A 19885-nucleotide genomic window follows, 5' to 3' on the forward strand; every position below is an offset into this window, starting at 1 on the left:
GAATTTGTTTACAGCGCAGCGAGGCGGAAGCACGCCGCACCTGTTTTGAAGCGTGCCCTCGAGAACAAGGGGTCGTGAGGCAGTGCAGACCGACGCCAAGCAGAAGCGAAGAGCGGGGTGTCTCTCCCTTGACCCCAGTCTCAGGCCGGGCCTCTGTTCAGAAACTGCGTCGGAGCACCGTGAACGTCTCTCCACACTCCGTGCGTTCGGCTCTAGTGCGGCATCAATTCGGAATATGAAGAACCGTCGCGTCATACTACTTTAAAGCTGAACTCGGGGTTGCGCCAGCTTGCGTTCCACGATCCATAAATGCGATTTATGTCCCGTCACCGTTATTTAACGCAATATGAAGGTGAAGCTGTGGATGAATTACCCCCGCCCCCTGGCGTTGGCTCAGAAGATGTGAATGCCCGCCTTCACTCCTTGCGCCCTCTTCCCACCAGGCCCTGCTCTTCAACCCTGGCAAGCCGTTCTCCCGGGGCGCGGGAAGCCAGAGCGCCGACATTGACCTCATGATCGACTGCTTTGTCTCCTGTTTCCGCATAAACCCCCACAACAACCAGCACTTTAAGGTCGGTCTCGCCCCGCGGTGGAAGAGAAGCTCTGATCCTTGTCATTACAGTGTAGTGCTAGACACGGCAATCTAGGCGTTGGCAGTGGCAAATAATCCTTCTAGTAATACAAGTGTATGTACTGTATGTACAGTGCTGAGCAAATGTCTTTTCTATTTTTTGGGGGGGTCAAACGTTTTCCTTCCTAATACAGAAATGTAGTTCTAAGGCAGTTTTCTATTCGCTTTAGCGATTTTGCTGTTGAAACTATTTAATCTTGATACGGCTGTATGTTGAAGTACAAAAAGTCGCCTTTTATCTTTAAGGATGTGTAGGGAGGAACAAATGATGTTAGTGCTAATGAAAACCTGACGTTTGAGTCGTTGGCGAATGTGGTAAATTGACTAGTGACTAACTTGATTCCTGAGCATTTGGTGGTTAAAGTTTTCATACTTTTGAAGAGAGTAGGGGTACTAACTCTGGAGTAATTTCTGATGAATTCTTAACTTGGTGAAGCAGTTCTTCTCTGCTTGAAGTGCTCTGGAGTGCTGGCTCAGAATAGCTGCTACTCATCACCCAGGTGGGGTGGATGAAGTCAGTCCCCTCCTATGTCTGAAGCACTGCGAGATCCTTTGGAATTAAAAGAACTGAAAAGGCGCCATGAATTAATTAGTATGATTGTTAATATTCCTCACATTGTTTGCTGCATTGTTGTGGTCAGGGATTTGAAGCTTCCGATCAATGTGAATTAAAGATACTAAATAACAGGTTTGGTTCAAGCTAGACTGTATGAGTAGTAGTCAAGGTTGTTACAGTAGAAGACACTAGCAGTGCATTTACATACATTATTGATAACATCCGTGTAGCTACTGGTTGTCAAAAACATTTGCTCAGTAGTGTATGTTTGCATAAACATATGCAAACAAAAATAAGATCTACCAAAGTGGAGTGCCACACACAGTATAAAACTGACGACATCATAAGTGACTTCACTTGTTATTTCGAAAATGTGCTTTGTGTTGCCTTTGGGAAAGAAGTTTGAAAGTTGTTGCTCTGTGCCAGAACTGTGTGTGCCTGTGTTCTGCGGTTTTCGCTAATGAGCTCTCCCTCTGTGCTGTTTGTCTGCCTGTTCTCTCTCAGGTCTGCCTTGCATCCACCTCTCCGCCCACCTTTCACTTTGTCCTGGTGAACTCCCTGCACAGAATCATTACCAATGTGAGTTTTGCGCCACGGGCACGTCAGTATTTGTCTGAAGTGAGAGGAATGCAAACATGCTAGCTTTTGTTATAAATGTGCCCTTAGCTACGGAAGATCTCTCCATTTTAAAGCCACTTTTTAGGTGCAACATTTCCATGCCGGTGGTATATGCTGGTACTCCACTGCTGAGGCAGTCTGGATATTTATACAGTGGTACTCATGTTGGCTCCCTTTTGTTCGGTCACGGAGCTGCCTCTCCGGCTCACGTGTGAGTGAGCACTGTCCTTCCAGTTTGCGGTGTTTGACCATGAATGACCTGCTAGCCTAGGCTGCTTCCTGGCAATGAATAGCCCGGGCATCAGCTAGCTGCCTCCATTGTTCCTTATTGTCTGGGCAGGGAGGCACACGGAGAGGCCAAGCTTGGCTTCCCCGAGCTCTGCTGGTGATTGATTGGAGTGCCAGCAGGCAGGGTGAGCCCCAGTGACCCATTTTCCTTCACTTGAGTTATCAAGTGAAGATCTTTGGGTTCCCACTTCACTGCTGCAATGTGTCCTGTTTACTGCAAAGTATAGAAAGATTGACTGGTACAGAGATAGTAAGCCATGAGAGGAACTTGAATCGTGCTTTGGGGGACATAAACCCGGGTCAGATACTGTAAATGTGATCTAGGTGCATCTAAATTGAAAATATCTAGAATGTGATAATCCTAACCATATAGTGTCAAGCCCTAACTGCAATCTGTCTCCTAGCCTGGATCATCCTGGCCCCGTTATAAGAATTTTTTTAAAGAAAAGAACTGTCTTGTGTTGTTGTTCAGACTTGGATGAGTGTTTTTGCTGGTTCAGCCACTTGAGCCCTGTAAACGAGCAACTTGGAATTGGTAAATGCAGCCCATCCCTGGGTTCTCTGGCTGCACGCCTCGCCCATAGTGCAGCCCACCTGCTTGTCAGAGTAAAATGAACAAATTGCTTCCAGTCTGTTTTATGTTTACCTGGCCGTCATGCTTTTTGCTGTGTGCTCCAGTCGCCCCTGGACTGGTGGCCGAAGATCGATGCGGTGTACTGCTACTCCGGGGAGCTGCGCACCATGTTTTTGGAGACGCTGAACCGGGTGATGCAGGTCTGCAGCAGCCACGCGCCTCTGCGCTTGACGACGGTGAGGCGGTCCCGCCATACCCTTCCTCCTGCCCTCCCCCCTCCCCTCCTCCCTCTCTGCCTCACACACACGCGGTCGCCCCGAAGACCCAGCCAGCTGCAAACAGCTGGGAAACGCTTTGTTCCAGGGCAGGGGCATCCTGGCAGAGGTGTGCCATCATGACATAACACATGGGCTCGGGGCTACTCATCCTCTGGCCCTTCCAGTCCTCCTCATGTGCAGAATGTTGCAACATCAGTAATAATTGATAATTAGCAGGGTCATTCTCGCAGTTAATCCGGTCGTGTAGCAGCACAGCAGTGGAGCGGGTTGGAAGGACTACAGGTTCAGGAGATCTGGGATGCCTAGAGAAGCACTTGGGTGCTTCTGTGTGCCATTATCCAGAACAACCTTTTTCTTGAAAAATAAAAATATCTTAGCTGACATTTTCACCTGTGAGTCTATGAGGTTTATCTTTCACTTTGAAATCGGTTCGCTCACCCGGCAGAGCATGTCTTTGCTCTGGTGTTCCTCTGCTCCTGTCCTCTGGCTGGCGGGCCGGTTCATCTCAGCGTCACGGGCTCTGCAGTGTACGTGGCCTCTGCTCACACTTGTCGCGGAGACGGGGAACGTGGTCCTGGACCTCGAACGTACATCGGTGCTGCTCCCAACTTTATCCGGAGCTCCTCTCCCTCTGCTTTCTAGCTCGATCCTTCCAGACAGACGGCAGTGGGGGTGAATTCACAGTCGAAGTGTCACTTTCTTGAAGACAAGTCTCTTCACCTCTCAAAGCCTCACCAAGTCAAACCGATTCGACATTGTAGGGCCTTTTAACCCCCCCCACCCCAATCCCCAAAGGCGTGTTCACCTGTGTAGCTAAAATCATTGTCTTCTAATTTCTTCCTCCTTTCCGTGTCATTCCGTGAGCCATTCGTGACCGTATGGCATATGACCTGTATGGTTAAACAGCAAGGTTTTCTCGATCGGCTGCTCCGACATTGACCGGTGGTGCTTTGTCTTCTGCTTTTTTTTATTTTATTTTTTGTTCTTCGTTGGCTGCTGTCGCTCAAACGGTCAGATGCCTGCCAGTCACTGTTTTGCATGGCAGTGGGCCTCTGTTGCTGTAAGTATGACTCATTGTAACTGCCACAGAAAAGAGAGAACCAGCCTTCGATCTTTTCTGAGCCCAGTTGCACTCCTCTTCACACCATGATGTTACAATGTCCTGGCTGTGTAGCATGCTTGCTGTCTTTTTCCGTCTTTGGCGGACGGCTCGATTTATCATCACTCCGTGTAGAGGTCCTCCAGCTCCTTGCCGCCCTGCATACTTATTTTTTAGTGCAGAATCCCTTTTTTTGTGGTTGTGGCTTTTCAATTTTGCAGTTTCTTTTTTTGGATGGGAATGAAGAGGTGAGCCATAGCCCAGGTGGGTTCAGCTGTGTTTAGGTCAGGAGGTGTTGGCTGCCCCCTTTTAATTATTTTAACTTTAGTTGGGCTGTGGGGTGTGTTTGCTCAACTTTGACAATCTCGGGCTAATTAAAAAAAGAGGCTCTTGCGCATCAGATTAGCACTGATTCAACTGCATGGACATCCGCGTGTGAGCAGGCTGTCTTGCTTTTTTCTCATCCTCCTGACGGCCTCTGTGCTTGATTGGGAAATGAACTATCTCTGTTCCCGTCAGTGGTTTACATCAATGTCTATCGCCCTACCTTATTCATGTTGTCATGCTGAACCAAAGAGACTTCTTTGGTTGCACGCAGAGCAAAACACACAGTGGGTACAGTAACAAAGCCTTCTGGAAGCCTGGTACCATTCCTTTCAGTCTCACAGGTGTTTGACCAATTTGACCAATGAGCATCGCAATTTGCATGGTGTCCAATCAACAGTGCAGGATGCCAACAAAGTAACGCCAAATTTTCCCGGGAGGGGGGCACGCCAATAAGCACACTTCCTCTGTAACCCTGTTGTTTGAAGGTGTGGGCGAATTTCGGGGTCTGACCTGTACCACCACAGTCAAAGAGGAGTGCTGTGATCCTGTGGGGGTATGCGTCATAACTGGTGGGGCACATGAAATCTCTTTTCATTCCAAGCGAGATCTGTTAAAAGCGTTTATTCCTGGTACAGCTAATTTAGGAATTGCCAAAGAAAAGTCCATTTTGCCCAGCATACTAAAATTAAAAATCCCCCCCCCCCATGCACATTTAATTCTCGCATATTCTGCAACATGGGATTTTTTCAGTTTCTGGGTATCTGTCTTCCTCTGTTGTGTACTTGTCTTTAATCAATTGAGAGAATCGTTTTTTTTAAGCTGCTGGGAAGATGGATTTTTTGATGATTTCTGAATTAAGGGGCTAGGAATGATACCTTTCTGTTTCTCGGCGACCTGTTCTGATTTATTTCTGTGTTTTTGGGTGTGAGATGGTTTCTTCCAGTAGCACCTTGCAGGGTCCTGCCTTGTCTGTTTCATGGCCATCACCCCCATGAAGCCATGAAACTGTTTTGTTTGGGAAGTTTCCCGCGAGTTCATGACCCCTTTCCTTCCTCTGGCACTCTCGTGCTCTTGCTGTCTGCTGTCAGTCCCTGAATTGTGAAACACCAGATCTCTCGGTTGTCCAGGAAGCAGATGACCTTGACCTGCAACTTTTTTTTTTCTCTCCCTTCTGTTCTCGTTCTCTCCTTCCCTCCTAGCCGAGGGTTAATTAAAAAAAAGCTAATCAATGTTGTATGTCTCCTTGTTGATCTGTTGTGTTTCTGACCCCTCCCAGAGTCTGACATTCAAAGAAAAAATGACGAGCCTGAAGTTTAAAGAGAAGACGGCTGACCTGGACACCAGAAGTTATAAGTACCTGCTGCTGGCTGTGGTGAAGCTGATCCATGCTGACCCAAAGCTGATGTTGCACGTAAGTTCACTTCCTGCCCAAATAAAAAAAAAATATATTTAGGTACCACAAAGTTGCTCTGAGCATTTGCACCACTAGGGGAGCCCTTTGATAATGATTGAGTCAAGCGTTTTAAGCTTGAACTTGAACTTGAACTTTATTGCCATATGTAACCGGTACTGGTACAATGGAATTCTTACTTACAGAAAGTCTCTTGATTGTAAAACAAGTGTAAAAAACAAAACAAAGCTAAGAGTGAAACGAAGGAGGATTGCATGCATTTTCATATAGCTTGCTGTTACTTACTACGTCCATTACATTTCAAGTTGTCTGCCTCAGAACATTTGAAAATATTTTCTTATTACAGTTCTATTCATTTTCTTTTCGTCTTTAACCATTTCTTTTAAAATGCCTGAATGCTATGATTGTATGCAAGTAATCTCACCCTACACCACAGGCTTACTTTAGGAGTGCTGGCAGAAAGACTTGCTTGCTTGCATTGGAGTTGGGTTTGTTTCTCTCTGCTGCCTTGAGGCCGATTGTCATAGCGGCGTGCAGTTTCCCTGCAGTGTACAAGGGCTGCGGAGAAGAACAGTGACAAACAAGAGGAGACCATTCGAACCTGCAGCCACCTACCCTTGCTGTATCCCCAGCCAAGATAATGCAATCTTCAAATCATAACGTGCTTATTCTCCATTTGCCTCCTTAAAACTGGACCTAACTTAATGTGACCTTAACCCTTATCCTCCTGCATAGTTGATATGTGCAGGCGGTGCAGTTCTGAAGTTTGAACATAGAAGGATCTAACCTTCTGGAAATGCACAGATTTAAATTCAGCCCGGTGGGTCCCTGCAAGCCGTCAGCATTACTGGATGCAGGGAGCCTAGGGGGAATCGGAGTTAAGAGGATTGTTTAATCCTCTCTGGGCTACCTGGGGGCTCATCAGCAATCCCTATGGGACCACCGATGGCGGGAGGGGAGAAATCAAGTCTCGCTCCGTCATGTCACGGATGGGCTTCTTCCTGTGGCCTGCTCGTGCGTGTGTCCCTCTGGAAGCATCATGACTGCACTCTCGCTGGTTCCAGAATCCCGGGAAGCAGGGCCAGGAGATCCAGAGCAGCACAGCAGAGCTGATCACGGGGCTGGTGCAGTTGGTGCCCCCGGCCAACATGGCAGAGATCGCCCAGGAGGCTATGGAGGTGAGGCTTCTGCACGTGTGCTGACAGAGGTTAACATTTGCATGCAGTAGCTAAAGTATTAAATGGGGGTTAGGGGGTGTAAGACTTAGTCAAGTTTTTTAGGTGTTGAGCAGAAGGACTAGGAGAAAAAGCCCTCAGGAATCTCTGGGAAATTACTTTTGATTGTAAGAAGTTCAGCTTTTAGGCTTCAGATGGTTTTGTAAAAGTTCAGATGTTGGTAATTGTTCTAGATCCAGCCCTTATATGATTAGTCACTTTTAACAAGCCGATTAACCAGAGAAGGTGACAAAGATGCTGCAGTGATTAGACTGAAAGTGAAGACTTTCCTGCTGTTTTCTTTCAATGTTTCCAGGCATTGTTAGTTTTGCACCAACCAGAAACCATTGAGCTGTGGAACCCTGATGCACCTATAGAAACGTTCTGGGATATCAGGTATGAACGGACACTAATCCCATGATTCCCTTCAATGACCTACAATGTTTTGTACTAATCCGGTTTCTTATCCCACAGCTCACAGGTGCTGTTCTTCATCTGTAAGAAGCTGATCGGCCACCAAATGATCAATAGCACAGAGATCCTGAAGTGGCTGCGGGAGATCCTGATCTGCAGGAACAAGTTTCTTCTCAAGAACAAGGTGGGGAGGAGACCCGGGCACCTGGGGGCGGAACGGGAGATTGTTGTAGAGTATGGAAGGCTGTGCCGCAGCCACAAGAACATCAGCAAGGTCACAAACCAGAAGAAGCAGTTTGATCCATCTGGTTTTTAGCAGCTAATTGATCAGGGGATCTCAACCAGTTGTTTCTTGATAGAAGCCAGGGTATCGCCTTCAACAGCACAACTGTGGAGCTTGTAGCACGTTCTCGCACCCCACTGTCTAAAGTCCAGTTCTCAGTTTTAAATGCACTTTAAAAGCAGCATAGACTCCAAAGGTACACCTGCCCCGCCCTGCCTGACCTGTACATATGTTTTTACGAATGCCAGGAGAATGCCACCCTGGGCAGCGGGATTCCCATCTGCAGGCAAGCCCAGACCAAGCTGGAGGTGTGCCTGTACATGTTCCTGTGGAGCCCCGACATCGAGGCCGTGCTGGTGGCCATGTCTTGCTTCCGGCACCTGTGCGAGGAGGCGGACATCCGCTGCGGAGTGGACGAGGTGCCCGTCCAGAGCATCCTGCCCAACTACAACACCTTCATCGAGTTCGCCTCTGTCAGCAACATGATGTCCACAGGTGAGGGCGCGGGGCATGGCGAGGCAGGGCCAAACCGCCACCATTCCTCAGTTTGTCTCGAAAGTCACTGGAAATATTCAGGGAGGGGGGGCTTGCGGCGGCGTCGCCGTTAGCAAGGGCTGGCTCATTTTTTCCGCTCTCTCTCGGCCGTCTTCGGGGAAACGCCCAACCTCTGCTTCAGAACTGTCAATAATAGAATCTGTATCTGTGGTGGGTAATAATGGAAAAATGAGACAGAGACGCAAAAACACTTGGCCCCCCGAGAAGGGAAACTGAAGAGGAGCAGGGAGACCGAAGCAGTTCTCCACCCTACACAACGGTCTGTACGGCGACAATCCGATGTCTCTGAAGACCGCGAGTCCCCCTGTCGCCCTCGAAAAAATCTCTGCTGAACTGATAGACTTCAGGAGGGCTGACTTTACTGACTCACAGACTTTACTGAAGAATCGAACCGAATGAATAACAGGTAAATGTTTGGGGAGAGAGGAGCCGATACCTGGGGATTCTTGTTCGTGCCATTCTCCTGGGATGTGCCCGATACAATAGACAGATCAATGCGCACAGTACATTGCAAAGCAGTAAATAATGACCAATCACGCACAGCGTTGCACAACAGCATGCAACAGGTAGTACAGAACAAAAAACACACAGGGCAATAGATGGTAGGGTAGTGGTAGCCAAGTGAAAAGTGCTGAGTGCAGAGATGTATTGAATTTTGAGGCATTGCGCAGTTAACTGTTAATGATGCACACTGCCTTGGGGAAGAAGCTATTGTTAAGTCTAGTGGTCCGTGCTGGAATGGTGCCACTCTGCTTGCCGGGGGGGGGGGACAGTCTGTCGTCCGGATGGTTAGGATCCTGAATGAAGGGTCGGGCTTTACCGTGTTTCAAGGTGGAATCTGTCTTTCCAGGTCGTGCAGCACTACAGAAGAGAGTCATGGCCTTGTTGAGGAGGATAGAGCACCCAACTGCAGGAAACAAAGAGGTCTGTATGCCCTGCGGGCTCCCTGCCTTGCCCTACACGCCCTGCAGGGCCGGGCCTTACGAACCCTGTCGAGATGTGGGGGAAGATGAGAGGAGGCTTCACGTGCTCCGTTCCTGAGGTTCAGCATAGTATAGATCAGCCACCTTGCTGCATACCATACGAAGGCTTTGAAGCAAGGTTGTGATATATTGAAGAGAAAAACACAACAAAAACTCTAATATCTTTTAACTGCATCTGTGTTGGAGACTGTGTGGGCAGTGACAAAAAGTCTGGATGGAAGTGCTTTTGGTTAGAAAGTGTGTATCATATGCAAAAATGTAAGTAAAGAAAGTGTAAACTTTCTGTCGGATTCACCTCACTTACTTCTCCTTGGCCAACAGTAGGGCACAGTAGTAGTCTGCACTCTGTAACCCTTATCTGGTATTAAAATGATTCATGTTTGAGTAATGAATTCACCTGCGACAGTGCCTCGGTCTCGGGAGCACTGTATATGTGCAGGCAGGGAGGTCGTGGTGCCGTTGTCAGGCTGCATGTGTTTTGCGTGCTGCAGTAATGAACGTGAACAGCTCACGTCTGACCCGTGCTTTGGCTGCCTGTATTTCAAATCTGTCAGAGAATTTCTTTTTCTCTGCAACTACTACGCCCTCATGTGTTTGGGCCTCATTGTGATCCCTTCCTGTGATCGTGAGTCGTGGGGAATCCGTCAGAATCAGCCAGGCTGAAACTCAGAACATTGTAATGCCCTGCTGACTGCTAGGTGCTAGTCCACACGAGGATTTCTATATGAATTTGTTATACATCGTCTCCATTTCTGTTGAGGATTTCCACTGGGGCCTGTAAGTTAATTCAGGCCCCAGTGGCAGTTCAGGCCTGTTGCTTTCTTCTGCAGTGTGCGACCAACTCGTATTCTGTTTCGGGATTTATGACACAGCACTGAGGCCCTCTTTCTCGAGAGCCGTATGCCAGTTTGTTAGGCTGCTCTGTGTTGCTTTTCTGAGGCTAACCTGACTCTTGTGCCCCCCAGGCTTGGGAAGACACGTATGCAAAATGGGACCAAGCTACTAAGTTAATTCTTAATTATCCAAAAACTAAAATTGAGGATGGACAGGTAAGCATGGGCCGCAGAAGGTGTTTATATTCCAAGGTGTACTGTTTTTCCAGTGTTTCCTTCTGATTGTAACCTTTTTTCCCTTCCCTTTGGGTCATTATGCAGGAAACTTAAAAAAAACAATCAAATCCAAATTAATAAATAACGTCAGCTGGTAAATGCACAAAGCGGTCGTCCTATTCTGTATGGAAATAGCCTGAAAACCCAAAATAAAAATTGGGGGGGGGGCGTTTGACTAATGTGGTCCTGATGCCATTGACAAAAGCAGACACATGAGAAGGACACTGCATTTAAAACCCACGATGTCCTGAATCATTTTTCTCCATTCAGGGTCTTAAAGGCTCTATTTTATGCTGTCAGTATGACATTTACCTATTCTGCCTTCTGCTTCCTTTTTGTAACAAACCGAAATCTTTCTTTGCTGCATAATTATTTTAAAAGCAGCTATGTTTTTGGAAGAGCTGCCACTGAGCCTGCCTTGCTCTCATGTGTCTGTGTCACTGTGTGCGTACCCACCAAGGGCATGGGCTTGTTCTCTGTGGGGTGCAGTGGGAATGAGTGAACTTGTGTGCCAACTTCACGGCCATGGTGTGGTTTGAGGAGACCGCCCTACTGTAGGCAGTCAAAATGACTCCAGCCTGAGCCACAGCAGCATCCTCACTCCTCAATAAGACTCAGTACAGTCGTGCTCCAGCGTATGTAGGGCCTTGTGATGTGTGATCCCTGCCCTGAGGAACCTTATGATATTTCCCCTGTAGAACCTAAAGGCAACTTTAAGTTTGCAAAGAGCTTGAAAACAGTCCACCCGACCTGTCCTGCAGGTGTTGTAATGCATGCTAGACGATTTCTCTCTGCGTATGGAGGGGGAAAAAAAAAATTGCAGTGCTTCAGTAAGCTTTCATGTGGGGGTTGTTTTATTAACACGTCATATTTCTAATGTTTTCATTCCCATTTCCTCTTTTTTGTAACTTTCATCATCATCAATCTAATGACAATGCATTCTTTTTTTTTTAACGAAGGTCAAGTAAAACTCAAATTGTGTCCACATTTAGGTGACAGAAAGTCTCCATAAGACAATTGTTAAGCGGCGAATGTCACATGTAAGTGGGGGTGGCTCTATAGACCTGTCTGACACGGACTCCTTGCAGGAATGGATCAACATGACGGGGTTCCTGTGTGCTCTGGGTGGGGTGTGCCTGCAGCATCGCAGCACCCCCGGACTGGCCACTTACAGCCCACCCATGGGCCCCCTCAATGAGCGCAAGGGCTCCATGATCTCCATGGGCTCCAGCGAGGGAAATGTAGAGACACCCCTCAGCAAGTTCCTGGACCGCTTGCTCTCGCTCATGGTGTGCAACCACGAGAAAGTGGGCCTGCAGATCAGGACAAATATCAAGGACCTGGTGGGCCTGGAGCTGAGCCCCGCACTGTACCCCATGCTCTTCAACAAGCTCAAGAACAGCATCAGCCGCTTCTTCGACGCACAGGGGCCTGTGAGTTTCCTGGTCTTCTGTTCCAGTTCCTTCCGGACCTCAGCTCTTTGGTAGAATGAACCGAGTCTGGCTGTAAGATTATTCCCCAGTCCCTTCAACAGTAACTTGCCACCGATTAAGGTTCTACTTGGCATTTTTTTTATAACATAGGGCAGCCGTTTCATTACGTTTATTAACTTTATTATGCGTTCCAAGAACGTGTTGAAAAGACAATGCCTGTGGTGGTTTAAAATCCACCTTTATTTTGTAATATGTTTTTCTATGGCCATCACAGTGCATTGCGTATGCTAACTGCCGTCTCCCAATCCTCTCCCAGGTTCCGATCAATGACACTAACACGCAGTTCGTGGAGCAGACCATTGCGATCATGAAGAACCTGCTGGACAATCACACCGAGGGCAGCTCTGAGCACCTGGGCCAGGCCAGCATTGAGACCATGATGCTTAACCTGGTCAGGTACGCACAGAGCTCCCCGCACCAGCAGTCTGGGGGTTCAGCGTTTCAGAATATTGCCGCCTTCATTTTCTTTATAACATTTGAAATAAATTCAACTTGTCCTTTTATAGCTCATGTAATTGCTTGTGTTTTTATCTAAGCGATCACCTTTTGCTTTGATCCTGAATTTTGCACCAGTATCCATTTCTGGGTGTAATGGTGTATTGATTTTCTTTTAACTCTAGCACTGAGGATGGCCACTACATGATTGAAGTGTGTGAGTGTAATGTGCATTTCTGTGCACTTAAGTGTGAATGGTTTCCAAAAATGTAAAATAGATTTTGCCTGGTTGAATAGAAAGTGCCTTCAGCTTCATCATTGTCAGGACCTGCATACCAGTACAATTTATAGATTTATTTAGTTCAGTTGGTTTTTAAAGATGCAGTTGTTCACAGAAATTCTTAAACCTAACAAATGCCATTTCTTAATTAGCCATCTTTGTCCATGCAGTAATACTGACTTGGTAGTGTGCTAGGTAGCTTTCTGGTAGCTAGACATGTGACTATCCTATGACTTCCTTTTCGCAAGTTTGGAAGTGAATTGGTCCTGCAGTAATGTGCAGCAGTGGAGGTCAGGATGCATGGCCTTTTGTTCTGCAGCTGTTTCAGAATGAGATCCATAGGTGCTCCTCATTGGCTGACCTCTGTTTGTGCCCACAGGTATGTCCGAATTCTGGGCAACATGGTGCACGCCATCCAGATCAAGACCAAGCTGTGCCAGCTGGTGGAAGTGATGATGGAGCGCCGCGACGATCTCTCCTTCTGCCAGGAGATGAAGTTTCGGTAGGGCCTGTCTTCTGAGTGAGTGGGTTCGCTCACCTGCCCATTTCTGGCTTTAACCTCACTGCTCTGGCCACTTGATACTCATTCTAAGTGCTATAAGGCAACAGTGTGTTCAGGTCACCTTTCCTCTCCTTTCATTTAAAGATTGATGCTTTTACTGGTTCGCTTTGCTTGTGTGGATTTCAGCAAGCACACCTGAATGAAGGCAGTCCTGAAACTAATTATCTGTTTGTACGGATTACAGATTTGATGGATGGGCTTTGTTGTAAGAACTGAAACAATAATTTAAACACACGCATATATTAGAAAATTAAAAACAATTAGCCTGTGATGAGGAAATTGGCTGAAGAGACAAAGTTTCCCTGGATTGGATTGAGAACCACTCCTCTTGGCCCAGATTGCAGAGCACATCCATCCTTCCACAGGGTTGCAGGGGCACGGGAGTCTATCCCAGCAAGCAGTGGTCACAAGGCGGGATACATCTTGGGTGGGACGTCAATCCAACTCAGACACGCACAGACACAAACACACCCGCTCACGCCCATGGGACACTGCTGGGGTCTGCGGGATTGGTGTTCCCTGGGGTGATGGACAAGGGCATGCCTGCAGGTCTCTAATGCTGTGTCCCCCTCTCAGGAACAAGATGGTGGAGTACCTGACGGACTGGGTGATGGGGATCTCCAACCAGGCAGCTGATGAAGACGTGAAGTGCTTGACTAGGTGCTGTCACAGTCCCTGGCCTGGTGTTCCTTCTCCTCCTCCTCCTTTCCCTTGGGGAAATAATTACACAGAGGCCGTTAACCAACCATTGCCGGGTGTGGTATCAATGAGCAGTCCTTCTTTCCGACTGCAGGCCGATGTGTTTTTTTCCCCCCTCATTTTTCCTGCCTTTTTTTGTCCATCCCTTCGTTTTTGCTAAGTGCTGTATCCTTCGAGGGTCATGCTGTCACATACTTTCATGGTAAGCAGAGGGTGAAATAGAGGACTACACCATGGACAGGAAGTCAGTCTGCCGTGGGGACTGGTTTTTATGTATTGAAAAAGAAAGGCAGCTGGATTTCTGAAGTCTGTGATGCTGTCAGAGTGGTTCTGATTGTAGATCATGAGAGGACCTAGGTGATCTTGAAAACGTAGTTGTACTGGAGTCGATGTCACGCAGTGGTGTGTACATATGCTTATGCAGGTTCTGCTATACTGATAGCCCGTGTCGTGACTTTTCTTTTTTCTTTTTTTTTTCCTGCAGAGACCTGGACCAGGCCAGCATGGAAGCTGTAGTGTCCCTGCTGGCTGGTTTACCCCTCCAGCCAGAAGAGGGCGATGGTGTGGAGCTGATGGAGGCGAAGTCACAGCTTTTCTTGAAGTAAGGACACCGGGCCCAAGAATCCTCACTGGCCTTAATGGCCATCTCCATGCTTTGGAAAATATTGCAGCTTTTCAGGATACACAAACATACAAATAAGAGTTGCGACTATAATTGGTACAATATTGCAAAACAATCATCACAAGTGCAATTGAAGAACACAAAATCCGACCAAGACAAATAAGAGTTAACGTTTGAAAAACTATTTCTGCTTTCTTGCATCTTTTTCAAATATCGATGTATTCATAGAGGAAGTATAGGCATTTTGCAGACTTTCATTTTGAGTCTCTGTCAAGTCACAAAACAGTGTTAAGGTTAAGGGGCTCCAGAACTTCCTTGTTTGAGACTTGTCCTAGATCAGTAAAAAAAAGCCCTAAGGCACTTCAGCTCCTGAGTTTTGCACATATCAAAGTTACTACTTTTTGCTGAGCAACCTATGTCTCCTGCATTAAAGCTGAAAACAAAAAATAACACAGGTAATTTTGTCTAAATGCATAATTAAAGGATGAGCTATGTGGCTGGGAGCTAAGGTTGAACACAATTGTAAGGGCTGTGAGGATCGGAGTACATAAATGCCCAACTACAGGGTTTGGAGCCTGAGAAAAGTTGACCCCAGCACTTCTGAAATATGATGATGCCGTTTTATCCTTTCTGTATCGTGCATTTCCCTTGGCTTTGTGTCGGCAGCCATGCCGCTGCGTTTACTCTGTTTTTACCGTGGTATTCCGCACCGACCTTCCGATCCCTCTCGGCGCTGCACAGGTACTTCACTCTGTTCATGAACCTGCTGAACGACTGCAGCGAGGTGGACGATGATGGCCAGCAGACGGCGGGGCGGAAGCGGGGGATGTCCCGCCGCCTGGCGTCCCTGCGCCACTGCACGGTCCTCGCCATGTCCAACCTGCTCAACGCCAACGTGGACAGCGGCCTCATGCACTCCATAGGTGAGCTGGGCAGCTGCGCCCTCCCCGCTCATGCCTGCCGAGAGCGAAGCTGCACACAGAACCCACTCTAGATCTGTTGGCCTGATGTCGTGTGCAAGCTGATTTTGATTGCTGCTTGTCAAAAGTAGTTGGTTGTTAAAGATTCAAAGCTACTTGTAGCTTAAATGCAATCAGTGATAATGTCATACAGTGATTAAGCCCACACTACTTCAGAGCTGTGATCTAGTAGTGAGCTACTTTAACTGTTGGCTTTGCCTCTCATACCCTGCCCTTGTCCCCTCCTCTGCCTCTCCGCCCTTCTCCTGCCAGGGCTTGGCTATCACAAGGACCTCCAGACGCGAGCCACCTTCATGGAGGTGCTGACGAAGATCCTGCAGCAGGGCACGGAGTTCGACACGCTGGCCGAGACGGTCCTGGCCGACCGTTTCGAGAGGCTGGTGGAGCTCGTGACCATGATGGGCGACCAGGGGGAGCTGCCCATCGCCATGGCGCTGGCCAACGTGGTGCCCTGCTCGCAGTGGGTGGGTGGCGCCGACTTAACCGGGCAGCACATGCTAGACACATGTCAGGGCAGAGTGAATCCGAGTTCTTACACACAGTGCATGTGAGCAGGCGTCGTCCTCAATGGTGTGCGTAACTGGTGTGTGCCCCCTCGCAGGACGAGCTGGCCCGAGTGCTGGTAACCCTGTTCGACTCGCGGCACCTCCTCTACCAGCTGCTGTGGAATATGTTCTCCAAGGAGGTGGAGCTGGCCGACTCCATGCAGACGCTCTTCAGGGGGAACAGCCTGGCCAGTAAAATCATGACCTTCTGTTTCAAGGTGCAAGTCTGACCTCGTCGTTGCATTGTTTCACGAGCGAGACCCATGTTGGCTGGAGGGAAAATAGAACAGCAAGAATTTCGTCCTGCCGCTCATATTTAGGCTCACTCAGCTACTGAACTACCATACGAGCAAGACGGGCTGAATTGCCCCCTCTCGTTTGCGTCTTGATTGTATCAGTTAAAAAAAGTGACAATTTTCTGCCTTAAGTTACTTCCTCTGTAAAGCAGCAGGAAATTTGTTTCCTGCTTCTGCATTAACATTCTTATTCCTTCAGCTCCTAAGTAGATGCATTGCTAATAAACGGTGTTATAAGAGCAACTGTTGTGGTACTTGGTTTAGATGAGTGATGCTTTATGAGCTCTGTTAAAAAGCTCAGTATCAGCTGTTTTTGGCAGTATTAGCGGTTAAACACCATGTTTAACACGTACTGTGACCTGAGTCACCAGCAGAGTGTCCTGTACATTTTTTTTATTCTCATCCAGGGTTACAGTGGTCTGCTTATGCTTTGCAAACCAAAAATAAAACATGAAGGAAACAAAAAACTGAAAAGGATCATGATGATAATAAGCATATGGTTTGGCTTGAATGATATCCCAGAGTGTAGTTGAACGGTGCTCTTTGTCTGTTCCGTCTTTCAGGTCTATGGTGCTACCTACCTGCAGAAGCTACTGGAGCCCCTCCTGAGAGGTGTGATCACGACCCCAGAGTGGCAGCAGATCAGCTTCGAGGTCGACCCTACCAGGTTGCGTTTCAAAAACAACAGCGTGCTTACCGCCTCGTGCAAGCCCTGCCCGTTAAACCCCCTAGAAACTATCCCAGAGCTGTTCTTCTGCTGTTCTTGCACACAGATCTTAGAATCCAGGATTTTGTAGATCATTAGGGAGCAGAGTGTTTTTGAGGAAAGCCCTGTATGTTTTGAAAAGGGAGTGTCAAGCAATGTTTTAGGCTTCAAATTCCTCATCGGGCCTTTGTGAATTCAGGTCTCGGTGCAGACACTCATGTTTTGTGTTTTGAGCAAAGCACTGTATGCAAATTGCTGCAGTCTACCTCTATAAATGGTTATTAACTCAGCGTTGGAGCAGAGAATTTCCTCAGTCGGGCTGAGAGCTCTTAATCTGCTTAATAGTACTGTGATGAGCTCCTAGGCTTGAGTATGGACCTAAAGAAATGTGAGGTCTTTCCTCACGTTTTTGCCTGACCGTCTTTGCAAGATGTTTTCAATGTTAGTAAATTCAAGTAAAGGTAGGTTAATACAGTCCAAAAACAGCACTCGCTAATACGTGCACGGCTGTGTCATTGGGGAAGCTCCAAATATTGTCAGCTAGCATTTATTTTTTCTTCCAGACTGGAACAGACAGAATGTTTGGACGAAAACCAGCAGAACTTGCGGCAGATGACCGACCGCTTCTTCCTCGCCATCATCAACTCGTCCTCCGAGTTCCCTCCGCAGCTGCGCAGCGTGTGCCACTGCCTGTACCAGGTAGGCCCTGCGGGCTGCCAGCACACACTGCGCCCGGCCGCCGGGGCCCTCGTCTCTTCCTGCTGGCACACGCTCTCTGCTCACTCCTCTGTTTGAACTAACACTACGTAACACGGTCAGCGATTTCCCCTCTCGACACCCCAGGGACGTTTTTGTGAGGGTGGTCTCGGAGGCTTAGTCGTTATATGCCAGAGGTGTAAAATGCTAGGTAACCGAAATGTGTACGTTTGCGTATTTCAGAAAAATGGATGCATACTGTGTTTCTCAGGCCGCATTGGGGCTGGATCTGGGATTAGCTGCCACCAGTGTGGTATCTGGGATGGGTTCCAGACAGTACCGGCAGAATGCCGATCGCTGCAGATGAGTGGAACCACACGTCTTAAAGCGTGCTTAGCCCTCTCCCATTCGCTGCGCAGTGTCCCGACAGACAGTGCACAACTGAAGCAGGTCATCTTCCCGTCTCCAGCCACTAGGTGGGGAAGTGGAGGGGGGAGAATTGAGAGGTGGTGGTGGTCTTTGGAGGTGGGGGGGAGGCCTGTCAGCTGATTCAGATTCAAATCCAGCTCGAGGAGGTTAACTCGTCCCTGGGCGCGCAATGCACTCTCCTCTTTTTCCACTGAACTTTCCTCGGGAGCCCAACTGGAATGGAATGGCCCTGCTGTGTTACTTTTACCTTTGGTTTTTTTCTGGGGACCTGTTCGTTGCAAACTGCAGACTCGCCATGCACAGCCCTCCAGCCCAGCTAAGCTTCACAGTCACAGGGGAGCTCTGCTCTCGGTCTCTGTGCTCCTCCGTGGAGCTGTCTTGTCTCTTCATGGTCCGGCTGCTTCTTTTTCTTTTGTTTTTGACTTGTGTGTGAAAAATTGCTTTACCACCGTATTATATGTTCTGAACATTTAACTCTGTTTACCGGTTATACTTCGCCTCTAGGGCTTTGGCAGTGGCAAATAGGGATATTTGTGCCTTGAAAATGAGAATTAATTAAAAATAAAATCCTAAACATAATCAAGTGTCTTTCTCGGCCGCGAAAACTAAGATCTTGTGCACTCGTTTGGAAAACGGATCATGCGAGAGGCACAGTATGTAGAGTACATTGTGAGCTGTAAAGTAAAAACTTTGCAAGGGGATTGTTTGGTAAATTTGTGCTTTTCAATATTCACAAACTGAACGCGCCATGAAGGAGATTATTCATAAAATTCTCTGTACATCTCTAAGAAAACAAGCACCAGCATTCGTTGCTCTTGGCAGAACCAATACCTTGCCACAAGAAAAATCCCATTTTACAGAACTTTAAAAAGCCGACTCAAAACCAAACAGCAGGCGAGCTAGACAGGCAAAAGTGGCCCTCTCCTTTATAAACATTATTAGGTTTTCATCATCCCCTTTTACCTGTAACGTCTGGTTTAAACCTTAAAGAGATGTTAATCTGAAGCCGATCTCCGATTCCTGTCCTGTAATTTTCCACGTTGCTCACGTGGAAAGAGGGGCGCTGATATACTACTCTGTGTTGTAGTGGTTTGCACAGGCAACCTTACAACACCTGCAGCATGTAGGCAAATTATGTAAATGGTCCACTTAATTTGTGAAAACGACAGAGCTGTTCTTTTCTTAAACTCCTTCATCGTGTTTGTGTGACATACTGTGTTGTAGCTTTGTACAAGTGACCACTGTTGTGTTACCTCCTGTGTCTAGCTGGTGCTGTGACATCTTTGTACCCATCTCTGTTCTGTAGGCAACTTGCCACTCTCTACTGAATAAAGCCACAGTTAAAGAAAAAAAGGAAAGCAAAAAATCAGTAAGTTCAGAGAACTTTTTCTTAGCAATTTTCTTTTTGAAGCAAAAACCTTTTTTTGTTGCTGTATTTTATTAATTTTTCTGCCCCTCCCCCCCAATAAACATCTTCACACCTCAGCCTGTACACATCTTCACCTAAAATCATTCTACTAATTCTGACTCCAGGGTAGCTTTCTTTTCAATTAACACTCGGTATGATTAAAAACCAGTGGCATCTTTTAAATCAGTGTTCCCTTTCAGGCATTTTGCGTTTCTTCTCTTCAGAAGTGCAGAAGTGGTGAGGGGAGGTGGGCAGTTGGGTGTTTTCCTAGTCTGCCTGGGGACTCTGCTGTCTCATAACGGGGCTTCGTCACTCGATGGGTCTTTTTCAAGACAGAGGCTTCTCTTCCCGAGTTTGCAGGAACCGTGTCGACTTCGTCTAGGCTGGGGTCTGT

General features: G+C 47.5%; 1 protein-coding gene across 9 annotated transcripts in view; it reads left to right on the plus strand.

Moving 5' to 3' along the window:
* nf1a (neurofibromin 1a) overlaps positions 1-19885 on the plus strand; it is a 103035-nt gene that overhangs the window by 23472 nt on the left and 59678 nt on the right. For 5 of the 9 annotated variants that reach the window (XM_088615894.1, XM_088615895.1, XM_088615901.1 and 2 more), the window contains exons 10-30: positions 444-572; positions 1692-1766; positions 2772-2903; positions 5648-5782; positions 6847-6960; positions 7313-7392; positions 7471-7594; positions 7942-8188; positions 9099-9172; positions 10197-10280; positions 11333-11773; positions 12090-12229; positions 12928-13050; positions 13687-13770; positions 14294-14410; positions 15173-15354; positions 15664-15875; positions 16013-16174; positions 16816-16919; positions 17522-17657; positions 19390-19452. In XM_088615894.1, the coding sequence (XP_088472020.1) occupies positions 444-572; positions 1692-1766; positions 2772-2903; positions 5648-5782; positions 6847-6960; positions 7313-7392; positions 7471-7594; positions 7942-8188; positions 9099-9172; positions 10197-10280; positions 11333-11773; positions 12090-12229; positions 12928-13050; positions 13687-13770; positions 14294-14410; positions 15173-15354; positions 15664-15875; positions 16013-16174; positions 16816-16919; positions 17522-17657; positions 19390-19452 (2958 nt within the window). The remainder of the gene's footprint in view (positions 1-443; positions 573-1691; positions 1767-2771; positions 2904-5647; positions 5783-6846; positions 6961-7312; positions 7393-7470; positions 7595-7941; positions 8189-9098; positions 9173-10196; positions 10281-11332; positions 11774-12089; positions 12230-12927; positions 13051-13686; positions 13771-14293; positions 14411-15172; positions 15355-15663; positions 15876-16012; positions 16175-16815; positions 16920-17521; positions 17658-19389; positions 19453-19885) is intronic. The other 4 variants (XM_088615897.1, XM_088615903.1, XM_088615896.1 and 1 more) reach the window with 2 other exon arrangements.

Source organism: Lepisosteus platostomus, chromosome 22 (assembly GCF_059453375.1).
Source record: "Lepisosteus platostomus isolate fLepPlt1 chromosome 22, fLepPlt1.hap1, whole genome shotgun sequence".
Classification (NCBI taxonomy): domain Eukaryota; kingdom Metazoa; phylum Chordata; class Actinopteri; order Semionotiformes; family Lepisosteidae; genus Lepisosteus; species Lepisosteus platostomus.